At 37.3% G+C, this 20740-nt stretch overlaps 1 protein-coding gene across 1 annotated transcript in view; it reads left to right on the top strand.

Moving 5' to 3' along the window:
- LOC144617350 (uncharacterized) overlaps positions 1-16897 on the top strand; it is an 80296-nt gene extending 63399 nt beyond the window's left edge. The window contains exons 2-3 of the mRNA XM_078452617.1: positions 14103-15110; positions 16592-16897. Of these exons, the coding sequence (XP_078308743.1) occupies positions 14103-14777 (675 nt within the window). The 3' untranslated portion in view covers positions 14778-15110; positions 16592-16897. The remainder of the gene's footprint in view (positions 1-14102; positions 15111-16591) is intronic.
- Positions 16898-20740: the final 3843 nt, after the last annotated feature.

The raw sequence follows: 20740 nt of genomic DNA, 5'->3' as shown, positions 1-20740 counted from the left end.
GAGAAAACAGTTGTTTCATTTTTCACCTTTTACAAATGAATTGAGAAAAACAGCTTAGGATATACCTACCTATGTGCTCACCATTAAAAAGCTGTGGTTATGTTTAATACAATGGCACAAGTGATCTACGTAAAAAATACAACACTGAGAAGATCATCTACAGGCATCTTTTAAAACTATCTTAACTAACACCTAAAACAGCTAAAAATTAAACGACTGCAGGGAAATAAAAATGTAAGATTTTAAATTTACCTTAAACATCCAAACAATTATGGGTTCATTATATTTTTCAGAAATACACTTAATTTAAAATTTTTTTAAAGTTTTTATTTATTGTTGTGACAGAGAGAGACAGAGCAAGAGCAGGGGAGGGGCAGAGAGAAAGGGAGACAGAATCCAAAGCAGGCTCCAGGCTCTGAGCTGTCAGCACAGAGCCCGATGAGGGGCTTGAACCCACAGACTGTGAGATCATGACCTGAGCCAAAGTCGGACGCTTAACCGACTGAGCCACCCAGGCGCCCCAATACACTTAATTTAAAAATTCTTTTATCTAACAGTATTCAGTCAAGTCACATCATATTCATTTAGAAAACCTCTCTTAAATTCATCTCTTCCTTTCCATTCTTACAGCCATGCGTTAGTTTCAGACTATCATGATTTATTCCTTATCTGGTTTGATGCAATAAACACCTAAATCGCACCTCCAATTTCTTCCCACTCCATGCTCCACGTATCTGCCAGAATGAGCTTTAAAAAATTCAAAGCTAAACATATAATTTCCCTGCTGAAAATCAATCTGTAACATCTAGAGGAAAGTTGAAAAACCTGTAGCAGAGCCTTATTTCCTTTTTCTCCCGTCACCACTGCCAGCTACACCCCCAATAACCTGAACTCCATGTATACTAAACCACTCTCAGGCTGGTGCCTTAGAAAATACTGACCAATAGATACACTAGCCTTTAGCTACCTACCTAACAAGTCCTATTATTTAATACAAATCAGATGATAGCAATATTCTGGTAAACAAACTGGTGATGTGTATTTGAGGAGACAACTACTGTATTTCAGTTTGGTCTTCTATCATTTGTAACTTGCTTGCATTTATTTTTTATAAGAAGATTTTTATAATAGAGAAGATTCAAAGTACTCATTAATTAACTACATCAAATATTTAAAGCAAATGCTTAGACACAAGCAGCATCCAAAGCAATAAACAGGCTGGTGGACGGATTGGTTGAGGGCCAACCCTAGCCGTATTACTGCTTTCCTGCAGACTCTCACCACATCCTCAGTAGCTTCTTGATGGGTTCAAACATTTCTAAATTTTGTCATAAGTTCCAACAGATGTTGTGACAAACATAAAAAGGAGTATGTGATCCAGTATTGTCAATTCAATAATCTAATTTGGTCAAAGCAGTTAAAAAAAAAAAGTATCTAGGGAAACATTACATTAAATTAGCTTGTTGGCACTGATCAACCAGGTCAGTGGTCTAGTTTACTTAAATTGCTCGTATATAGTCATGTCTTAATGCTAGCTAAGGAAGTAGAATTTTAAAGTACTAAAGCACACTACTTTTTCCTCCATGTGTGCCTAATTAATAAGATACATAATCATTATATTTGAACTCACTGAAAATTGGATTGCACTCCACCGGAGAGTAAATGCTACTGCAGTTTTAGTCTATGGTCCGTGTCATGGCTGCATTAAAAACAAATAAATACAAACCTGTTTTCCCTAAGTAGATATTTGTTTTCTGAAGTATTAGAATAGTGTGATTATTATGTGTTTCATGTGACTTATTATTTTTCATAACACTTCTTTGTGACTTTGGTTTACAAAATATTTCATTGTCAACAAAAATAGTGACTCCTCTAACAGCTTCCATGCCTTGCCACACCAAAAATAAAATTAACATACGATATTAAAGGACAACGTGTGTGAAATTGAAATGCCATTTTGTCAGAATAATGGTATATACTCTTACTTTCTCCTGTAACTGTTAAAGTTCTTAAGTCATTTTAAATTAACTGTTATATTCTCAGGCAAAAAAAATTTCTTAATTTTTACTAGTGGGCTTTATTGTCACAAAGAGCTACCAGATGCTGAGTAGTTATGAATACTTCATTTGCTTGAGCAAGAAAAACAGAAACATAATGAACTTTGGACAGAATGCAGCAATCCTAAATAAATTAAATAACTATGAAGACAAATCACAAAATAGAATTAAATTAATATCTAATGCCTTCATTCTGTTTCTTAGCTAGTCCCTTCAATATAACTCTTCTACAACATCATAATTTTGACAGTCCATGAGGCTACTTCTTTACTGACTTCCTGTGCTCCAGGCTTCTTCCCAGGGGTGATACTTACATTCACTAACACTCAAGTGTCTGTCACATCAAATAAAAAAATATTAACTTAATTCTTTAACTAAATGAAATATATGTTGAATACTCTGAACTGGAACTGTTTCTGCTCTCTATTAATAGTGTATCTAGCTTTATAAATTTGAAAACCTTATTAATTCTTAAGGCTCATTTATTTATTTAATAAATCTTTAAGTGCAAACAATGTGCAAGGATCAGAGGTATAAACAAAACTGACAGGGTCCTTGCTTTCAGTAGAGGTTACAGTTTGATGGAAGAGATAGGCATTAATCAAATAATTACATAATTAAACATGTACTTTTAAAATATGATAAATGCAATAAAAAAGAAATATAAGGTATTATGATATGTTTGGGAAAACTGAAAGTCGTAACTTAAAAGGTGATGTCTGAGGTATGATCTAAAGTATGAATACATATTATTAAAGCTAGTGAGCGGGAAAGAGGGGAATCAGGCAGAGGAATCAGTACATACAGAACTCCCCATGGGGGAAGACACATAGTTAGACACAAAGAGTAGACCAACCTGTAAATCCATCAAGAACTTTCCATCTCCCACAAACTGTGGATCTGTTGACTTTATATCAGTTAATGTATATGGTACCTTCTGAGTTGCTTTTTTTTTTAAGCTTCTGAGTTGTTAAGGTAAGTATGAGTTCCTTACACCCATATTCTACAGAATGATCATTCTCAGACTCTGTATTATCTCTCAAAAATTCTGATGAGAACAACATACAGTATTTCTCAGTGGGGACCTTTCTTCAGCGTCTGTAGTAGAAATCTCCATAATGAGCTCTATGATTTTAGTAGAGACTTCTGGTTATTGGTCATTAGACAAGAACCTGGCCTTAAATGCAAATGAAAGACTTCAGATGGCAAGAATGATTCTGAGTGGTGATAAAACAAAAACGTATATGGAAGACTCCAAACTTTTATTTTATATTCTAATGATTTTAACTGGCTTCCAAATGAACAACAACAATAGGAAAACAGTTTCACAGAGAAGGGCTGTGAGTAAATTAATCTAAAACACCAACCTCAATTTGGGTACATAAGTTCTAACATTTAACTGATCTATATTTAAATTCTTGTATTTCCCAGGGCTACATTTTGTAACTAGCTTATCTGGGAGCATTTAACTAGAAGTGGATATGCTAGAGAAGTCTAGAGAAGTAGGGGAACCTGCCAAGAAATCACAGAGCTGGGTATCAAGACTGAATTTCCCATTTTCATGCTACAAATAAGGAGGACCCAGTTTGGGCCCGGGTGTCCGAGAATTCTGAGCCAATCTTGGAGGTTAGACAAGTTGGACTTAACTGAGGGCTGCGATGATAGCAACCAAGCAGGTCAAAGAGCATATACGAGATGGAGTCTGAAGGAATTCTTAAAGCTGGAGAATGCAGCTACTCTTAATAAAGCACACACAGCATTTGGCAGTAAAGGGAAAGAAAGCATTGTTAAGAATGCTAACAAGGGATACCATGCCAATAATACACTTTCAATAAACAGCACTTTGATAGCACTTTGATCAATATGCAGTTATATAAGAAACAGCCATAGTTACAGGAAACATTCATACTTATTTCATACCTTATATAGTGTAGGCTAGTTATAGAAAACTTATGTAACATATCACACAGTATCCTTTTCACAAGAAAACATGGGGAAACATTTTTTATTCAGAGTTAAACAGCAGTGCAGTCTGCAACCACTCATTTTTTAAAAGCTTACTAATACTATGAATCTTGAACTGATACTGTTTCCTTCCTTGGATTAGCTGATTGGAAGCACAAAGCCAATTCTGTGACTCATTTCTAGCAATTACTTGGAAATTAGTGGAATGTTTTTGATTCCTTGTCTCATACTATCTTCATGCTGTTATATTCTCTTCTCTTTGACATTCTCATTCTACCTTGTTGTACAAAATTGTTTTGTGACACAATGCTATGATTTTTAGGGAGGAGAGAAAAGTGGGATATAAATAAAACAGGTTAACCTAAATAAATAGAAAATATTAGGTGTTTTTATGGAAAATTGATGATTTTTGCTTATTATAAAAGCAACATGCTCATTTTATTTATTTTATTTTTTTTTAATTTTTTTAACGTTTATTTATTTTTGAGACAGAGAGAGACAGAGCATGAACGGGGGAGGGGCAGAGAGAGAGGGAGACACAGAATCGGAAGCAGGCTCCAGTCTCTGAGCCATCAGCCCAGAGCCCCACGCGGGGCTCGAACTCACGGACTCACAGACCGTGAGATCGTGACCTGAGCTGAAGTCGGACGCTTAACCGACTGAGCCACCCAGGCGCCCCAACATATGCTCATTTTAAAAGAAATCAAATAAGAAAAAGAACATAAAACAATAACAAAGACTACTCTTAAATATTCTCTTCTTATACCTATAACTATTTAGTGCTTCTTCTCTAATAGAGAGGATTTTATGCGCGCGCACACACACACACACACACCTTATACCATAATATGCATACACACATCTCTATATACATAGGCACACACATATATAGACATAGCCTCATATGTGTAAATATAAGTATGCATGAATATACATAAGTAAATAGTACCATGTTCTATGATCCAGTCTCTAAATAATTTTTCCCCTTAACCACTTGTAGGATTTATAATTACACTTTGGTAAACATACATCTCTCTCATTTTTATCTAGTAGTCCTTTGTTGTAGACATGACCTAATTTACTTTACCAGTTCTCTATTGAAATATATCTGGGGGGCTGCCAGATATTTACCATTATGCACAATGTTGCAATATAGTACCTATCGGCTCACTCGTTCAATTATATCCTTAGGCTAAATACCTAAGCATGGAATTACTGGGTCAAAGGCAAGCCCATTTAAAATTTTGGCATATATTGGGGTGCCTGGGTAACTCAGTCAGTTAAGTGACCAGCTTTGGCTCAGGTCATGATCTTGTTCCAGCCCCGCATTGGGCTCTGTGCTAAGAGCTCAGAGCCTGGAGTATGCTTCAGATTCTGTGTCTCCCTCTCTCTCTGCCCCTCCCCAACTTGTGCTCTGTCTCCCTTTCTCTCTCCTTCTCTCTCTCTCTCTCTCTCTCTCTCCCCCCCTCTCTCTCTTCTCAAAATAAATAAAAGTTAAAAAAATAAAAAATAATAAAATTCAGGTATATATTATTGATTACACACCACAGTTTTCCTAATTTACACTATTTACAACGAATGTATATAAGAAAGTGCCTACTTCACCATGTCGCCTGTTTCTTTCGAATTATTCATCCTTTACTCTTTCTCTAAGATAATAGATGAAAAATTAAATAACATTAATATTTTAATTTTTTATTTTTGTCTGCTCACAAAGTAGAGAATCTTTCTACATGTATATTGCTGTTATTCTTTCTTCCGTGTGAATGTCCTCTTTATGTCTTTTGCCAACTTTTATCGTAAGTTTTCAGTATTTTTATTATTGATTTTAAGTGCTCTTTACTGTGGTGTGAGGTAAGGACCTTTTCTTATTTCAATAAACTAATAAACACCGCATTTAAAATAATTTATCCTAGTTTCAGTGAGTTGGAATGCTGTTCTCAGTAAATTCTACATGTCCACATATATATGGGTCTAATGTTTGATACTTTACTCAGTTCCACAGAACTGGTTTATTCCCAAATTAATATCACATTGTTTGAATTAAAAGAGTGTGTGTTCTGACATCTTATAGACAAAAACATCTTTTTAAAGTTTTTTTTTCCAAATGTCCTTTACTATTCTTACATATACTTTCAATCAAATTTTAAGTCAATTCCCTCAAATTCCACTGGGGATATGTCATTTTTAAATAAGACTGTGACCTTTTCTGTCGGAAGTGTTGCATTTTTCTAAAACCTCATTTCAAATTACTTTCAGCCATTCCAGTGAGAATATCATTTGACTGGTGTACAGTGTTCTCATAGTTGTTCCCTTAGTGAATTAGCCAACAACTTAGTTCACTTTAGAACACGGTGTCTTAAATTTAGTGGATTAAAGACTTGTTGAGAATCTGATGTATGGTCTCCCCAAAATGTGCACTTGCTTGCAAATCTAATGGATCCTCTTAACCAAAAGTCAGGAATTAATTTTGTGAAAGCAACTCTCTAAATAAAAAAGGAGAATTTATTCCATCAGGTTTTCACTGTGATGTTGTTTTCTCACAATCTGGATTATAAAGACTACTATCTCTCTTCATAATCATTATAATTTCTGTCTTCATAGTTTCAGTCAAGTGATGAGCTTACTCTCATCAAATATCATTCTATATTATCTAACAATGTGATGACAAGATCACCATACTAGGAGTTTTAAGGCTAAGTCTGAGTCCTATATTTGAACATGTGTATATGTCTATTTCTTTGAGAGTTCCCTTTGATTACCTATAAAATGAACAAAATATTGTTAGCTCTGTTTACTACACACAGATGATTAAGAAAACCAAGTATATCCTGTCTGAGAGCACTAACGGAAAAGGCAGGGTTTCACTATTATTATTTCCACATTTAAAAGTTCATCATTTATTGAGAACCTATATTAACCACACACTGAATAATATCCTAACGTACTTAATGGGGGAGACAGATATAAAACTGCAATTGGCAGCTGCTAGAGTAAAGATATATACAAAATGCAACGTGAAAGCCCAGAAGAGAAAAATATTCCTCTGCTTCTAAGACTATCCACACAAGTACTAACATAGGAGGTAAGTTTGACATGCTATTCATAAGTTTTCCAAACAGATAGGAGGGGATGGGATAGGGCATAGGGAAAACAGTCTAGGAGGAAGAAACAGCTTCAAAAATAAAGAGGTGTGAAAAGGCACAGAGAGTTCATCACCTGGCAAGAAGTTAGCGTGGTGATTTCATGGGATTTATGAAATAGGATAGATAGGAAGACTTTCTGTGAGGTAGGTAAACTGGGCTAGCATTTTGAAGAGTCAGACTAAGAAATCTAGATTGTATCTTGCAGGTGAAAATGAATCACCCAAGACAAGAGGATGATGAGATTGGGTGGTCTGGAGTATAAAACAGACTGGAGTCAGGAGACACTGAAGGCTTAAGGGACAGATGATAAGCACTTGATTAGGGAAGTAGTAATTGAAAAATATAAGAAATATTTCTGAGGTAGAATAAAAACATCTTGGTTGATTCTGAGATCTGAGAGTTTAGGGAAGGAAGAATACAAGGATACCACTCACTTGAGACTACTAGAGGAATGGTGATACCACACACTGACATAGATCGAACTAAAAATGCTTACTCTGAAGGCAAAGCATAACTTATTTTTCATTTGATCACCAAGGGTATCAAGACGATCATAGTGATGGTGGTATATGTGTGTATGGGATCAAGTCAATTTAGTTGATGAGTTTTAAAAAATAACGTGAAATGCCCTCTTCTTTGGGAAAAATTAGATTTCCTATTTTTAAATGTAGAAAAATGTTCCTCGGAGTAAAAATAACCACAACATCTTTTGAAATATAATACAGTGCTATTTGGTATAATCCCTTAGCAACATTCCTGCTATGAGCCAGGACTAGCAGCACTGAAGTTATAGACTCACATATTGTATATTTTTAAACATGGATATGGATAATAAGCTGTGAGAGGGACAAAATTTTACTCACGTTAGACTTCGGGGCTTTTGAGTAACTACCAAAAGTTGTTAACAGGGGTTACCCTTTTAAATTATTACTCTATGTGATGTTTAAGAACCCTTCCCAAGATGCTCTTTCAAACTCACCTTAATAGTTTGCAGATAAAAATTAGTGACCAATTCATCATTATGTGTGTGTGTGTGTAAGTGCATGTATGAATGTATCCAATTTGAAAAGTGAAAAATGTTTCGTTTTCTGAAGTTGTCTCTCTTGCCAATTTGGAGATCCCATTAAGTCTAGAACTACCAAATATTTCCTAATATTTGGTAATATTAGGAAATGTGAAAGATAACAATTTTGCTATTCTTTTTTGTTGATTACGTAAACTTAATGTCTTCACTTATTAAAATTTAAAGATGGCAACCTGGGGCGCCTGGGTGGCTCAGTTGGTTGGGCGTCCGACTTCGGCTCAGGTCATGATCTCGCGGTCCGTGAGTTCGAGCCCCGCGTCGGGCTCTGTGCCGACAGCTCAGAGCCTGGAGCCTGTTTCAGATTCTGTGTCTCCCTCTCTCTGACCCTCCCCTGTTCATGCTCTGTCTCTCTCTGTCTCAAAAACAAATAAACGTTAAAAAAAAAACAATTAAAAAAAATAAAAAAAATAAAAAAAAATAAAGATGGCAACCTTATGTCAGTTACCCAATATTAAAAAAAATTACTGTTTCTTAAAATCCAAAGTCTTAGATTCACTGATGTAGTCAGTTTAAATAATCAATTTTTCAGTCATTAACTTTGGTAATGTGAAACTAAAATTTTGCGTCATGAACTTAGATCACCATTAATTTTTTAATGAAGAAAAAATTCCCAAAAACCTTCAACAAAATTAATAGAAACAATGGAAAAATATCTTTTATAATCCAGAATAGAAAAGCAAAAACCTGATTTTTAGCATTTAAGTACTGCAATATAATATTTCCTTTTATTTAATATATTAATGTATTTAAAAGGCTACTGTCAAATAGATATTTCACATTCTGCATGGATTTTTTATTGAACATAATCATAGTCTTTATCTCTTTTTTATAAAATAATTTAATCAAACATTACCTTCTTGATATTTACATCTATGTCACCTAGAATATTTTCATTATACTCAAGGAATCATCTATACTATATGAATTTCCAACCTTTTTCTTCTTTAAGAAATTTTTTTAAGTAATCTCTACATCCAACTTGGGGCTCAAACTCACAATCCTGAGATGAGGCACCTACTGACTAAACCAGGCAGGTGCCCTTTGACTTTCCAACTTTAATTGTTTTTTTCAATTTATTTAAACTAACAACAAAAAACCAGTTCACCCATTTCTCTAATCCAAATCCCACCTCTGTCAACCACCATGTTTTTTGCATGTGTGAGCTTCGTTTTTGTTTTATTTTAAATTCCAAATATAAGATAGATAATATTTGTCTTTCTCTGACTTATTTCACTTAGTATAATGCCCTCAAGGCCTATTTATGTCACAAATAGCAAGATTTCATTCTTTTCTATGGCTGAATAGTATTCCATTATATCTATATACATCTCAATTTTCTTATCCATTCATCTATCAGTGGACACTCAGTTTATTTCTCTATCTTGGCTATCGTAAATAATGCTGCAATGAATACAGGAATGCATATATCTCTTTGAACTGGTATTTTCATTTTCTTTGGATAAATACCCAGAAATAGAAGCCTAGATCACATGGTAGTTCTATATTTAATTTATTAAGAATCAAATGGCAGTTCTACATTTAGTTTCTTCAGAAAGCTCCATATTGTCTTCTATAGTGGCTACACCAATTTACATTCCCACCAGTGTATAAGGGTTCCCTTTTCTCCACATCTGCTCCAATACTTGGTATTTCTTCTCTTTTTGATAATAGCCAATAGGACAGGTGTGAGGTGAAATCTCATTGTGGCTTCTATTTGCTTTTCCTTGATGATTAATGATGTTGACCATTTTGTTATTGAGAATATATATCGTTATTGCAGATTTAACTTTTATTTAATTCTGAGATACAGAGAAAGACAGAGGACAAGCGGGGGAGGGGCAGAGAAAGGGAGACAATCTGAAGCAGGCTCTAGCCTCTGAGCTGTCAGCACAGAGACCCAAGTGGGGCTCGAACCCATGTTGGTGAGATCATGACCTGAGCCGAAGTCGGATGCTTAACCGACAGAGCCACTCAGTTGCCCCATGTTACTGCAGATTTAGAAAAGCACATTACTGATGAAAATGTTTTGTTGTGTAAAAAGAAGTCAAAGAAATAACTAAATACTTTATCAGTTCAGTTAAGCAATTATTACACTTTGAAGAACTAAAGTTCAAGTGATTAAATTTATATATATATAATATATATAATATATAATATATATAAAAATTTAAATATTTATTTAAGTTTATGTATTTATTTTGAGACAGGGCATGAGTGGGGGAGGGGCAGAGAACGAGGGGTAGAAAGAGAATCCTAGGCAGGCTCCTCAATGTCAGTGCAGAGACTAATGCGGGGCTCGAACTCACAAACTGTGTGATCATGACCTGAACTGAAACCAAGAGTGGGACACTTAACTGACTGAGCCACCCAGGCTCCCCTGATATATATCATAATATATGATATATATCATATATATATATACACACACACACACACACACACACATATATATATAATATATGGTTTATATATGATAATGTATATGGGTTATATATGATATATATATGGGTTTTTTTACATTTCATTTGGTTTTCTTGGTAACATTGAGATTCAATCCTCATAATTTTATTATGTCAAATTTTTTATGTTAAGATTAAAAAGTCAATCTATCTTCTTAGATGTAACTTAATACAAAATTTATTTAACATACCTATGTTTTCCACAGAGTCAAAATAACTCATCACAAAATATCTGAGGATTGCCTCCTTTCTATTTCATAAACTTCCTCATTAAACCAAGAACAGCTCTTTTTCATTGTTTCAGGTACTCTAATTTTCAAAATTTCAGTCAAGACAATAAAAGGATCTGAAAATGCTGGTATACATGCTAAAAATAGCCTTTTAAAGGACATCTTTTTCTTGGTAGTGCATAGGGAATCACTCATCCATCCATCCATGAGGCATTTTCAGAGACATTAACTTGACAGACAACTTAAGCCCTCCATGTGAATGATGGCTCATGCACACATGAACACACACACACAATTTGCACATGTCTCACACTTTGGTCCCTTTTAGAAGATCAGTGGAAACAACAAGAAGTGCTCTGATTAGTTTTAATTCTCTGAACACTGTTTCGTATTTATTATTGTATTATATGAAATATACAAAGTCGACAAATACACTGGTTTGCCTCTATTGTGATAATTAATGCCAGTGTAACAGCCAGGATTTCAAAAGTTAAAAATAAAAGTTAAAATTTCTCATTACTTCCAGAGCCTGTGCAGTTTTTTTTTTTAAATAAAGAGGATTTAAACCATATCTCATTTTTTGTTTATTTGGACTTTATGTCCTGTGGTATCAATCAATATTAACTTCATGTTCGGTTTTATATATTTCTTGATGCTGTCAACATGCCCAGGTTCTGCGCACATTTATTTTTGGAGCACCCACTGTCTTTGCTGAGGCAGGACACCTGGGTTTCAGTCGTAGCTCTGGCACTCATAGTCACTGTGCTACAGAACAAGTTACTCATATCCTCTAGAGCTCAATGTTCTTATCTATAAAATGGAGATAATATCATTTCATTTCAGTACCGTCAATAGGTTTGAGTAAGTTAATAAATGTGATTTTTTGATACTTTTAAAGCATTGCTACCCTTGTCTTTAAAGAATGAAATTAATATCCATGTCCCTCTTAAAAAGTACATTTATTTGCAAAGGCACTTCTAATAAGGAAAAGTTTGACATGCAATGCATGAGTGTTTGGGAAATACCTAAGTGATATAAAGAACTGTAAGTCTAATAATTCTTAAATAGAATGACAATGATTTATCAGATGAGCTACAGTGGAAGCTATGGGTAAATATTATATAACTTTAGGTTTCTTTGAACCATTCAATTAAATTTCAAAGAGAAAAATAATTAGTGTAGAGAGGACAGCAAACAATAAATTCAAATCAGTGATGCAGTACCTCTACTCCAATTAGCTTATTTTCCCTCTCCATCCTCTCAGACATATTCTATTTTATCAAAAAATGAATTTAATTAAGAGACTCTACAAAGGCAATCAACCTACAGATTAATCGAGAACCCTTGTTCTTATTCCATATTTGTTAAAGACCCAGTCTCACAAATTTTAACAGGTCAAATATTCAAAGTGCCATGTTTGCCTTATTGCACCACCGGGGACCCACATACCTAGTGCTCAACACAAGTGGAAGACGTTCACTTTTTCAAACAAAGGGTAACACAGCATGTGGGTTTTAGCACTTTGAGGTGTAAAATGAAACTTGCATATTAATTTATGAATGTTTGCAAATCACACCAATCTTTAAAGTTTAAATTGAACCAAGCTGTGATCATTAACCATAATTCTCTTGATTTTTATCTAACAGGCATAAGGACATCAGCATGAAAAATGTCCACTGCCTGAGTGTGAGGAAGGCAAAGGGTATGAGGAGAATGTGGGCACATCAGGGTTGGGATATTCTATTTGGCTGGATTTCCCTTGACCATAGTGTACACAAGACACAGAGACATGCTTATAAAAAAAGAAAGAGATTGCGGGGGGGGGGGGGGCGGGGGGGGTAGTGAGCAAAGAAGGAAGAGGAAGGAGAGAAAGACAGACATTTAAACACTATTAATATTTTTTGATAAACCCAACCTACTGTCACTAACAATTAGACAAAAATCCCAGCCTCAGGTTTTCCTGTTTCTGCACCCCAACCTGATTTACAATTTACAATAACCCATCAGCCAGATGTATGGCTTGGATGCGTATTCTATCAATGCCTGCCCACATTTGAGGTTGGATGATGACAGCTCTACTTTGCCAGCATCTCCTGAAAGCTTATTTGTGTGCATCTGTGTGGGGCAGGGGATTCCTGCCTTGGAGGGCCTGGAATAAGGAAGAAAGGATCTGTTTCTGGGTTGCAGGGAGAGGGCCCAACTTCCACCTCCATACCTGACTTAAGAATCTGAGCTGACTTCTCAAAGCAGCTATAATTGGTTCTTTACACTACTCAGTTCCTTGGAAAAGGAGCAGTTGGCTTCTATTAAAACTCTGGGTGATATGCAGCCTCCTTGCCCTCTCTTCCGGAGCACTTTACATTAAGGGGAAATCACTGTAATCAAATCTCTGCATCTTTCCTGCTGCTAAATGAAACGAGGTACTTTCTTCCTGGGATTCTGCAAAGACAACTGGATGGATACACATACAGCCTGCACACACCACATACCAACACAGTGTAACTCCCACAGAGTCCTCAGCTCCCTCCTTCCATCCCTCACTCATCCCTCTCCTGAGGATTGCTGAACATTTTGCTCCAAACTCTCCAAGTCACCCACGTGTTTGTTCTCCCGTTTAGCTGTTCAATTTACTTCCCAACTTGACAAAGAGAAAGGGAGTTGGTCTCAGCCTTTTAGCTGCAATCCTGGAACCAAGCTGTCTCACCCATTCCTAGTCACCATCAGATCTGCCCCACCAACCCCCCTCACTCTGGGGGGAGTCGACTGACTACTGAGAATCTCCCTGGCTCAACACCCCACCCCTTTCCTTCACTCTTCTGTACTGCACCCAAGCAAACTGAATTCTTCCTGTTAAGTCCCACTTGCCGGGGTGGGACTGAACTGGGTGGGGAGGGGGTGGTGGGTGGTATAGACAACTGGAAATCTTTCATTCTCTCCCTGTCAATCTCTCTCTCTCTCTCTCTCTCTCTCTCTCTCTCTCTCTCTCTCACACACACACACACACACACACACACACACCCATTTATACTGTACTTTCAGGATCTCTTACACACACCTGAATCCTGACCCTCTCAAGCAAGAACAGACACGCCCCTGCTTTCCCTCCCTCAATTCCTGGAATAGAATTTAGCCCTGGGTCCTGGATTGCTAGTGATCAATAGAGCAACGAGGACAATCTGCTAACTGGGGAGGTGACCCCGTGCCTGAATGGGGGAGGGGGCGCTCTCCACTCACCGCCTGAGTCCCTGGAAGGAGGAGGGCCAGGACATCCTGGATTTCTTCAGGCCGGGCCGGTGGCCAGTCTCCACGGCGTAGGAGGTGCGGTCCATGGCGCGGCAGTACAGGTAGCGCTCGGTGTCCGAGTAGCCTCGGTGTCGGACACGGCCGGTGGCCCCGCTCGAGGCGTAGCGGCCTCGAGCGGCCCCGGGAGGTGGCGGGGGCGGTGGCAGGGGGGGTGGCGGTGGCGGCTGCAGCGGGCACTGGGGTTGGGGCTGGGGCGAGGGCGGTGGCGGCGGGGGCAGGTGGTGATGGGGGTGCAGGAGGCGGAACTGGGGCTGCCGGAGCGGGTACTGGTGGTGCTGCTCGTGCCTCCAGAGGTGCTTGGGGGCTTTGAGTGTAGCCCCTCCAGCGCCGTCGCTGCCCTCGCCGCTGCCCGCCTGGGTCGGCACGCTGCTCTCCTCTGCCTCCATCCTGGCTCACAGCTCTGCTCCCTGCTGCCCAGCCGGTTTCACCGCGCTGGCCGGAGCGCCTCCCGGATACTGCTGCCGCTGCTGCTGCCGCCGCCGCCGCCGCCGCTTCTGGAGCTGAACAGAGGCTGGGCTCAGCTTCTCACTTGAAGCCACCAGAGGCTCAGGCCGACCGAAAGGGGGCTCTGCCAGCGGGAGGGGTCACAGAACGTGACAGGGCTCCCTCCACAGTGGTTGTGGTAGAGACACGCTCCTGGGCTCCCCAGTTCACCAAGACTAGGGCGCACGGTGCGCTGCTTCACTAACAGTCAGTCCCTCCTTCCTCCCTTTCTTCTTTCCTTCCTTTCGGCGCCTGCGGCGAAAGCAGGAATTGTTAGCTCCAGACGCAGAAAAAGCAGTGGTGGTAGTGAGAGCAGCCTAGTGGGTCCAGAGCGCCTGAACCCTGAGACCGGAGCAGCTGAAAAGTTGGACAGCTCCTGACTGGTGAGCCGGGGCTGCGACTTTCTCCAAAACCACCTCAGCCAGTCAGAAGTCAGACCTGCCCTCCTGATCCTTCCCCTCCCTGTGCCCACGCCTTCCTCCCCTACTGCCCCCCACTGCCCCTGAGCTTTCCTCTGCACCTCCTCTTGCTTCAGCCTTTGAGAAATGGAGTTTGGTGTTTCCTGGCTGATTCACAGAGCTTGTTGACGAGGAGCCCCATGCTGGGGATTCCAAAGATAAGGGATGTTACCTGGCAAAGTTGCCCAGAATGGTTTTTGTGCAAGTTGCTGAAAATTTGTATCTGGGCGAAGACCCAATATTAGGATTATTTCAGCCTCTTTCCTTGACACAGAATTAAATATTATGTGGATCTTTCCCATAGTAGGGAGAATGCCCAATGTTTCCTCTTGAAGATCTTCCTCCAGCTAGTATATGATGTGGCTGCTGCTTCTGTGATTAAGGTACCCAGGAGTGGTCCTGGCTGGAAATCAAGGCAAGTAGTTGCCAAGGCTGAGATAGCTGGCCAGAGTTAAGGTTGATGTACCTTTTCCATTACAAACCTCTGTTTATCTTCAGGGGTTTCTACTGTCAGTGCCAGCTTGCGATTTTGTATTTCTGCCACTTCCAGTAGACAAATGCCACTCTATTACTAAAGCATTTTAAAACATGTATCACTATTACCCCAAAGAAATCAGAGTAATATTTGACACTAAAATCCAAATTCAATTTTTATTTGTCTTCCTTTATTTAGTATTTTCCTACAAGGTTGGCTTTTTTTCAGGAGCCAAGAGGATTTCAGAGCAATATATGTACAACATATTTTTCTTGTACTTTGTTTTGTATTACTGTATTACTCAAAGATCAAATGCTAAAATAATTTTAGAGTTAAACTTTATGGAAGCTACCACTGTACATTTATTATTTAAAATCTTATTTAAGACTTACAATGGCTTGTTGGAAGTGTAATTATTCTATTTTCTGTACACAGTCAATTTTGACACACCTGAATATGTACATTTTGTGCACATCATATAATGAATACTAAAGCTACCAGAATCAGGAACCATCTCTCAGACTGTCCAGAGTGCTGGAAATCCAATGTTCTCCATATAGTGGATGCTCAGTATACAAGTCATTGATGAAACACCATCAATGGAAATAAATGCTCACTTTGCTCATTGTTTCCTTCTCTAAGTGGGAGCAATTAAATTTAATGCTGTGCAAAAATGCTGTTTGGTATTTCTTCATGGGTTTCTTTCTTCCTCTTCCTTCTCTCCTCCTCCTCCTCTTCTTTCTTCTTCTTCTCCTTCTTCATGGTAGGAAATGTCTCCTCCAACATTTAAGTATCAGCACTCTGTCCATATGTGGCCATGTACAAAGTCTGAGAAAGGCTATGTTTCGAGAGCAACAAGGCAGTCCCCCTACTTTCCTCTATGTAGAACTGAAAACATACTTGACTAAGGCATTCTCTCTCCCCTTTACAGATGCAAGTGGGACTAATGGCAGTGTCCAAAGAATGCCTAGGAAGGCATCAAGCTGGTATCTTTCCAAACAAGAAAGGAAATAAAAGGAAGTATTATGCAGTATAAATCAGTTTTTTTTCAATTCACTGCATTATTAATAGTTGGAACCATTTCAAAGAAGTATACAAATTTCTTTTTTCCTCTGAAATTGTTACCACTTTTCTGCTCAATAGAGCTATGTCAGAATATCTATCTGAAACTCTTATTCTTGCTTCCCAAACAGTAACAATACAGTTTGTGATCTTCTTTCCAGAATAAATGGAATCATTTAAACCTAACCTAACCTGCTTCTCACTATTAGTTTTCTTCTTTCTTTCAATTAATGAACAATTTCTTTTTCCTGTATTCTCAATTAATTTTTAATGATTCTTTTGTTTTTACTATATAATTACAAGTCAGGTATATTTTTAAATATAAGAAAAATCATTTACCAAACTGAAGAGCTTTTGAACAACAAAAGAAACCATCGATAAAAGGATATGGCAATCTACTGAATAGGAGAAGATACTTACAAATCATACATCTGATAAGGGGTTAATGTCCAAAATATATAAAGAACTCACACAATTTAATATCAAAATAACATAGAACCCAATTTAAAAATGGGCAGAGAATTTGAATAGAATTTTTTCAAAAAAAAAAAAAAAGACATACAGATGTCCTACAGGTACATTGAAAGGTACTCAAAATCACTAATCATCAGCAAAATGAAAATCAAAACCACAACCAGCTATCACTCACACCTGTCAAATTGGCTATTACCAGAAAGATAAGAAACAACAAATGTTGGTGACGACTCAGAGAAAAAGGAATTCTCATATACTGTTGGTGGGAACGTAAATTGGTGCAGTCATCATGGCAAACAGTACAGAGGTTACTCAAAGAAACTTAAAAATTAGAACTACCATATGATCCAGAAATTCTACTTCTGGGTATTTATCCAAAGACAATGAAAACACCAATTTGAATAGATACATGCATTTCTATGTTTATTACAGTATTAGTTACAATAGCCAAGATATTGAAGCAATATAATTGTCTACTGATAGATGTATATACACACCATGTATATATGTATATGTACACACACGCACACACAATGGAATATTATTCAGTCATTGGAAAAAAAAAAAGAAGGAAATTCTGCCAGTTGAGATAGCATGGGTGGACCTCAAGGGCATTATACTAAGTGAAATAAGTCAGGGAAAGCTAAATATCATATAATTTCTTATGTGTGAAATCAAAACAAATGAACAAACCAAACATAAATACACTCATACATACAGGATGCAAACTGTTGGTTACAAGAGTGGGGAAAGATTGAGGGGGTAGGTGAAATAGGTGAAGAGGATTAGGAGGTACAAACTACCAGTTATAAAAAAAATCATGGGGATTTTATGTATAGCATAGAGAATATAGTCAATAATATTGTAATAACTTTGTAAGGTATCTAGACTTAAGGTGGGGATCATTTCATAATATACAAAACTATCAAACCACTATAACGTATACTTGAAACTAAAAGGATACTGTATGTGAATTACACTTCAATAAGAAATTAAAAAGAAAATCATGTAAGTACCTTCTAACATGTTCCCAATTTGAGAGTTTTCAACTTCTCTTATAGTTCCAAAAAATTACTTATAGAAGTAGTTTATTGCATGACCTTTGAGGTAAGACTGTTGGGTTCCAATCCACCACTTCCTAGTCATGTGACCTTAGCTAAATTACTTACCCCATGTCAATTATATACAAAGTAGGATTATTACCTATCTCAAAAGGTCTTGTGATTATTTAATGAGATAATACTTAGCATAATGCCTTATACACAGTAACTATTCAATAAAAGCTACCAATTTTGGTTATTTCTGATAGAGTTGAAAGAATCCTAAGTTTGATTTTTCTCAGTGGTTTCCAACCTTGGCTGCATCTAAGGAGCATCACCTTGAAGGGCTTTAAAAGCTTCCAATGTTAAGCTGTAGACCAGTTATTTCTAACTGTGATGTTATCAGAATCACTTAGAAAACAAGTTAAGAACACAAAAGCCCAAGCTCCTTGAAGCAGATAGAGCTTGGGGCTTTATACATTTACCAATTCCTCAGGTGATTCTGAAAACAGCCAAAATTTAAAAACCATTGCCACACATAAATGAATGAAATCAGTATTTCCAGGGAGGGGACCCAGATGACAGCATTTTTAAAAACTCCTTAGGTGACTTCAAGATATCAATAAATACCAACCCAGACCTATTCCCTCATTATATAGTTGTAAAAATACTTTAGTGTCTCTTGGTTGACTTGCTCCATGAGTCAAATATTTTTTGGCAAAACTGGTTTAAGAGCTCAGATTTCATCAAAATACACACTTTAGCTGTGACTCTTATTGTCTCTATGTTAAAAGAAAATCTTATACAGTTAAAAATTGAGACTTCTAACTTTCACTTAAAAACCCTTTTCATCAATCTTTAATGTTTCTTTACTTATCTTTGAGAGAGAGAGAGCATGAGCAGGGGAGGGACAGAGAGAAAGAGGGAAACAGAATCTCAAACAGGTACAGTGCTGTCAGTGCAGAACCCCATGAGGAGCTCAAACTCACAAAAGTGGGATCATGACCTGAGCTGATATCAAGAGTCAGATGCTTAGCCAACTGAGCCACCCAGGTACTCCTCTTTTCATCAATCTAAGGGTTGCATATTCATAGTTAAAACAACCAAAAATGGACATATTTAATGAGTACATCAATATTCCACTCTTATATGTCAAATTATTCATTTTTCCCAAATATTGACCATAAATGTTGGAGTTTTTCGGGTAAAATCAACGAGGGTTTCTAAAACTATTGCATTCATTTGGGCCTCCTTGAAAGTTTTCATTACTCACCATCAGGACATCGGTATATAAAGTGAAAAATTCACATATATGATCAGTGTATTTTTCCTGAACAAACCTAAATAATCAGTTTGTGCCACTACTATGGTACAGAGATTATTATACACCACCACCACCATCCTTTTCTGCCAGTGCATTTTAAATCTGCCCTAGCAATCCAATCAATCACTCAGCATGCTATGGGACAACTAACAAGGGAGAACATTCCTGTCAATAATGATGGAAAGTGCTAGCAGAAATGATGTCAATTAAAAACTAAGAGTGAACAAGCACCATTTCAATTCAGAACATGGAATTAAATGGTAAGTTATGATAACTAAGGGTCCTCTGCCAACTTTGTGATGACACAAAGATTTAAATTAAACTTTCTTTTTGCATATACCCTAGGTATATTTGAATACACGTTTGTTATGTTATTTGTTAGGATGCATCAATTTGATGCCAAACAGCTTAAAGTGGGAAATTTTCACCATCAGATACTGTCTTATACAAGGCCAAACTGCTGCCTACTTAGAAATATCCAAAGCATGTTTCAGAGTCTTATATTTAGCTCAGGTCTTCAATGTTTTTCAGAAACAGGGTTAGGGCATTTCCTATGGATATATGAAGGGCTTTTAGAATTATAAAAATCTACACATATATTAGATAGCATTGTGAATATTACCACTCTAAGTACTATTACTAAAGTCCCTATCCCATTGTTTCAATATGTTAGGTCATTTTTAGTAATTTTTTCTTCTAATATGAAACAAACAGCAAATATGTGAGGAATTAAGAAGTGCCACACTTGACTGCATTTTTCTCTATCACACTGAAGCAAATTCAACAATAAGTGCTTGGCTGGCCGTGTTTCAGTACTACCAAAGACCAATCTTGTAACTTTCTAATGAACTACTCCACTTGTCAATTCAAGCTAAAAATATTAGTTATATACCATGTGTCAATTACCATTCAGATTTTGGTATTTAATTGATGAACATGAAAAAAAAAATACTTGTCCTCAAAGAACTCTGTGTCATAAGGGAAGTAAACAAATAGACAAACAACTATAATTCAGGGAGATAGAGAGTGAGATGTAGGTATGGATGGGGATATGTAGTGTCTGGTATGGAAACACAGGAAGAATATTCAAAGCTTAAAGGGTCAGTGAGTCTTCACAAAGAAGGATCTGATGCCAAGACCTCAAGTTTAAGTTGAAATGAGCTAGTCATATCTTGTATGA

This window comes from Panthera onca, chromosome A1 (assembly GCF_046562875.1).
Source record: "Panthera onca isolate mPanOnc1 chromosome A1, mPanOnc1 haplotype 2, whole genome shotgun sequence".
Classification (NCBI taxonomy): Eukaryota; Metazoa; Chordata; class Mammalia; order Carnivora; family Felidae; genus Panthera; species Panthera onca.
The sequence above is the reverse complement of the archived record's forward strand: the minus strand, read 5'-3'. Positions and strand labels throughout refer to the sequence as shown.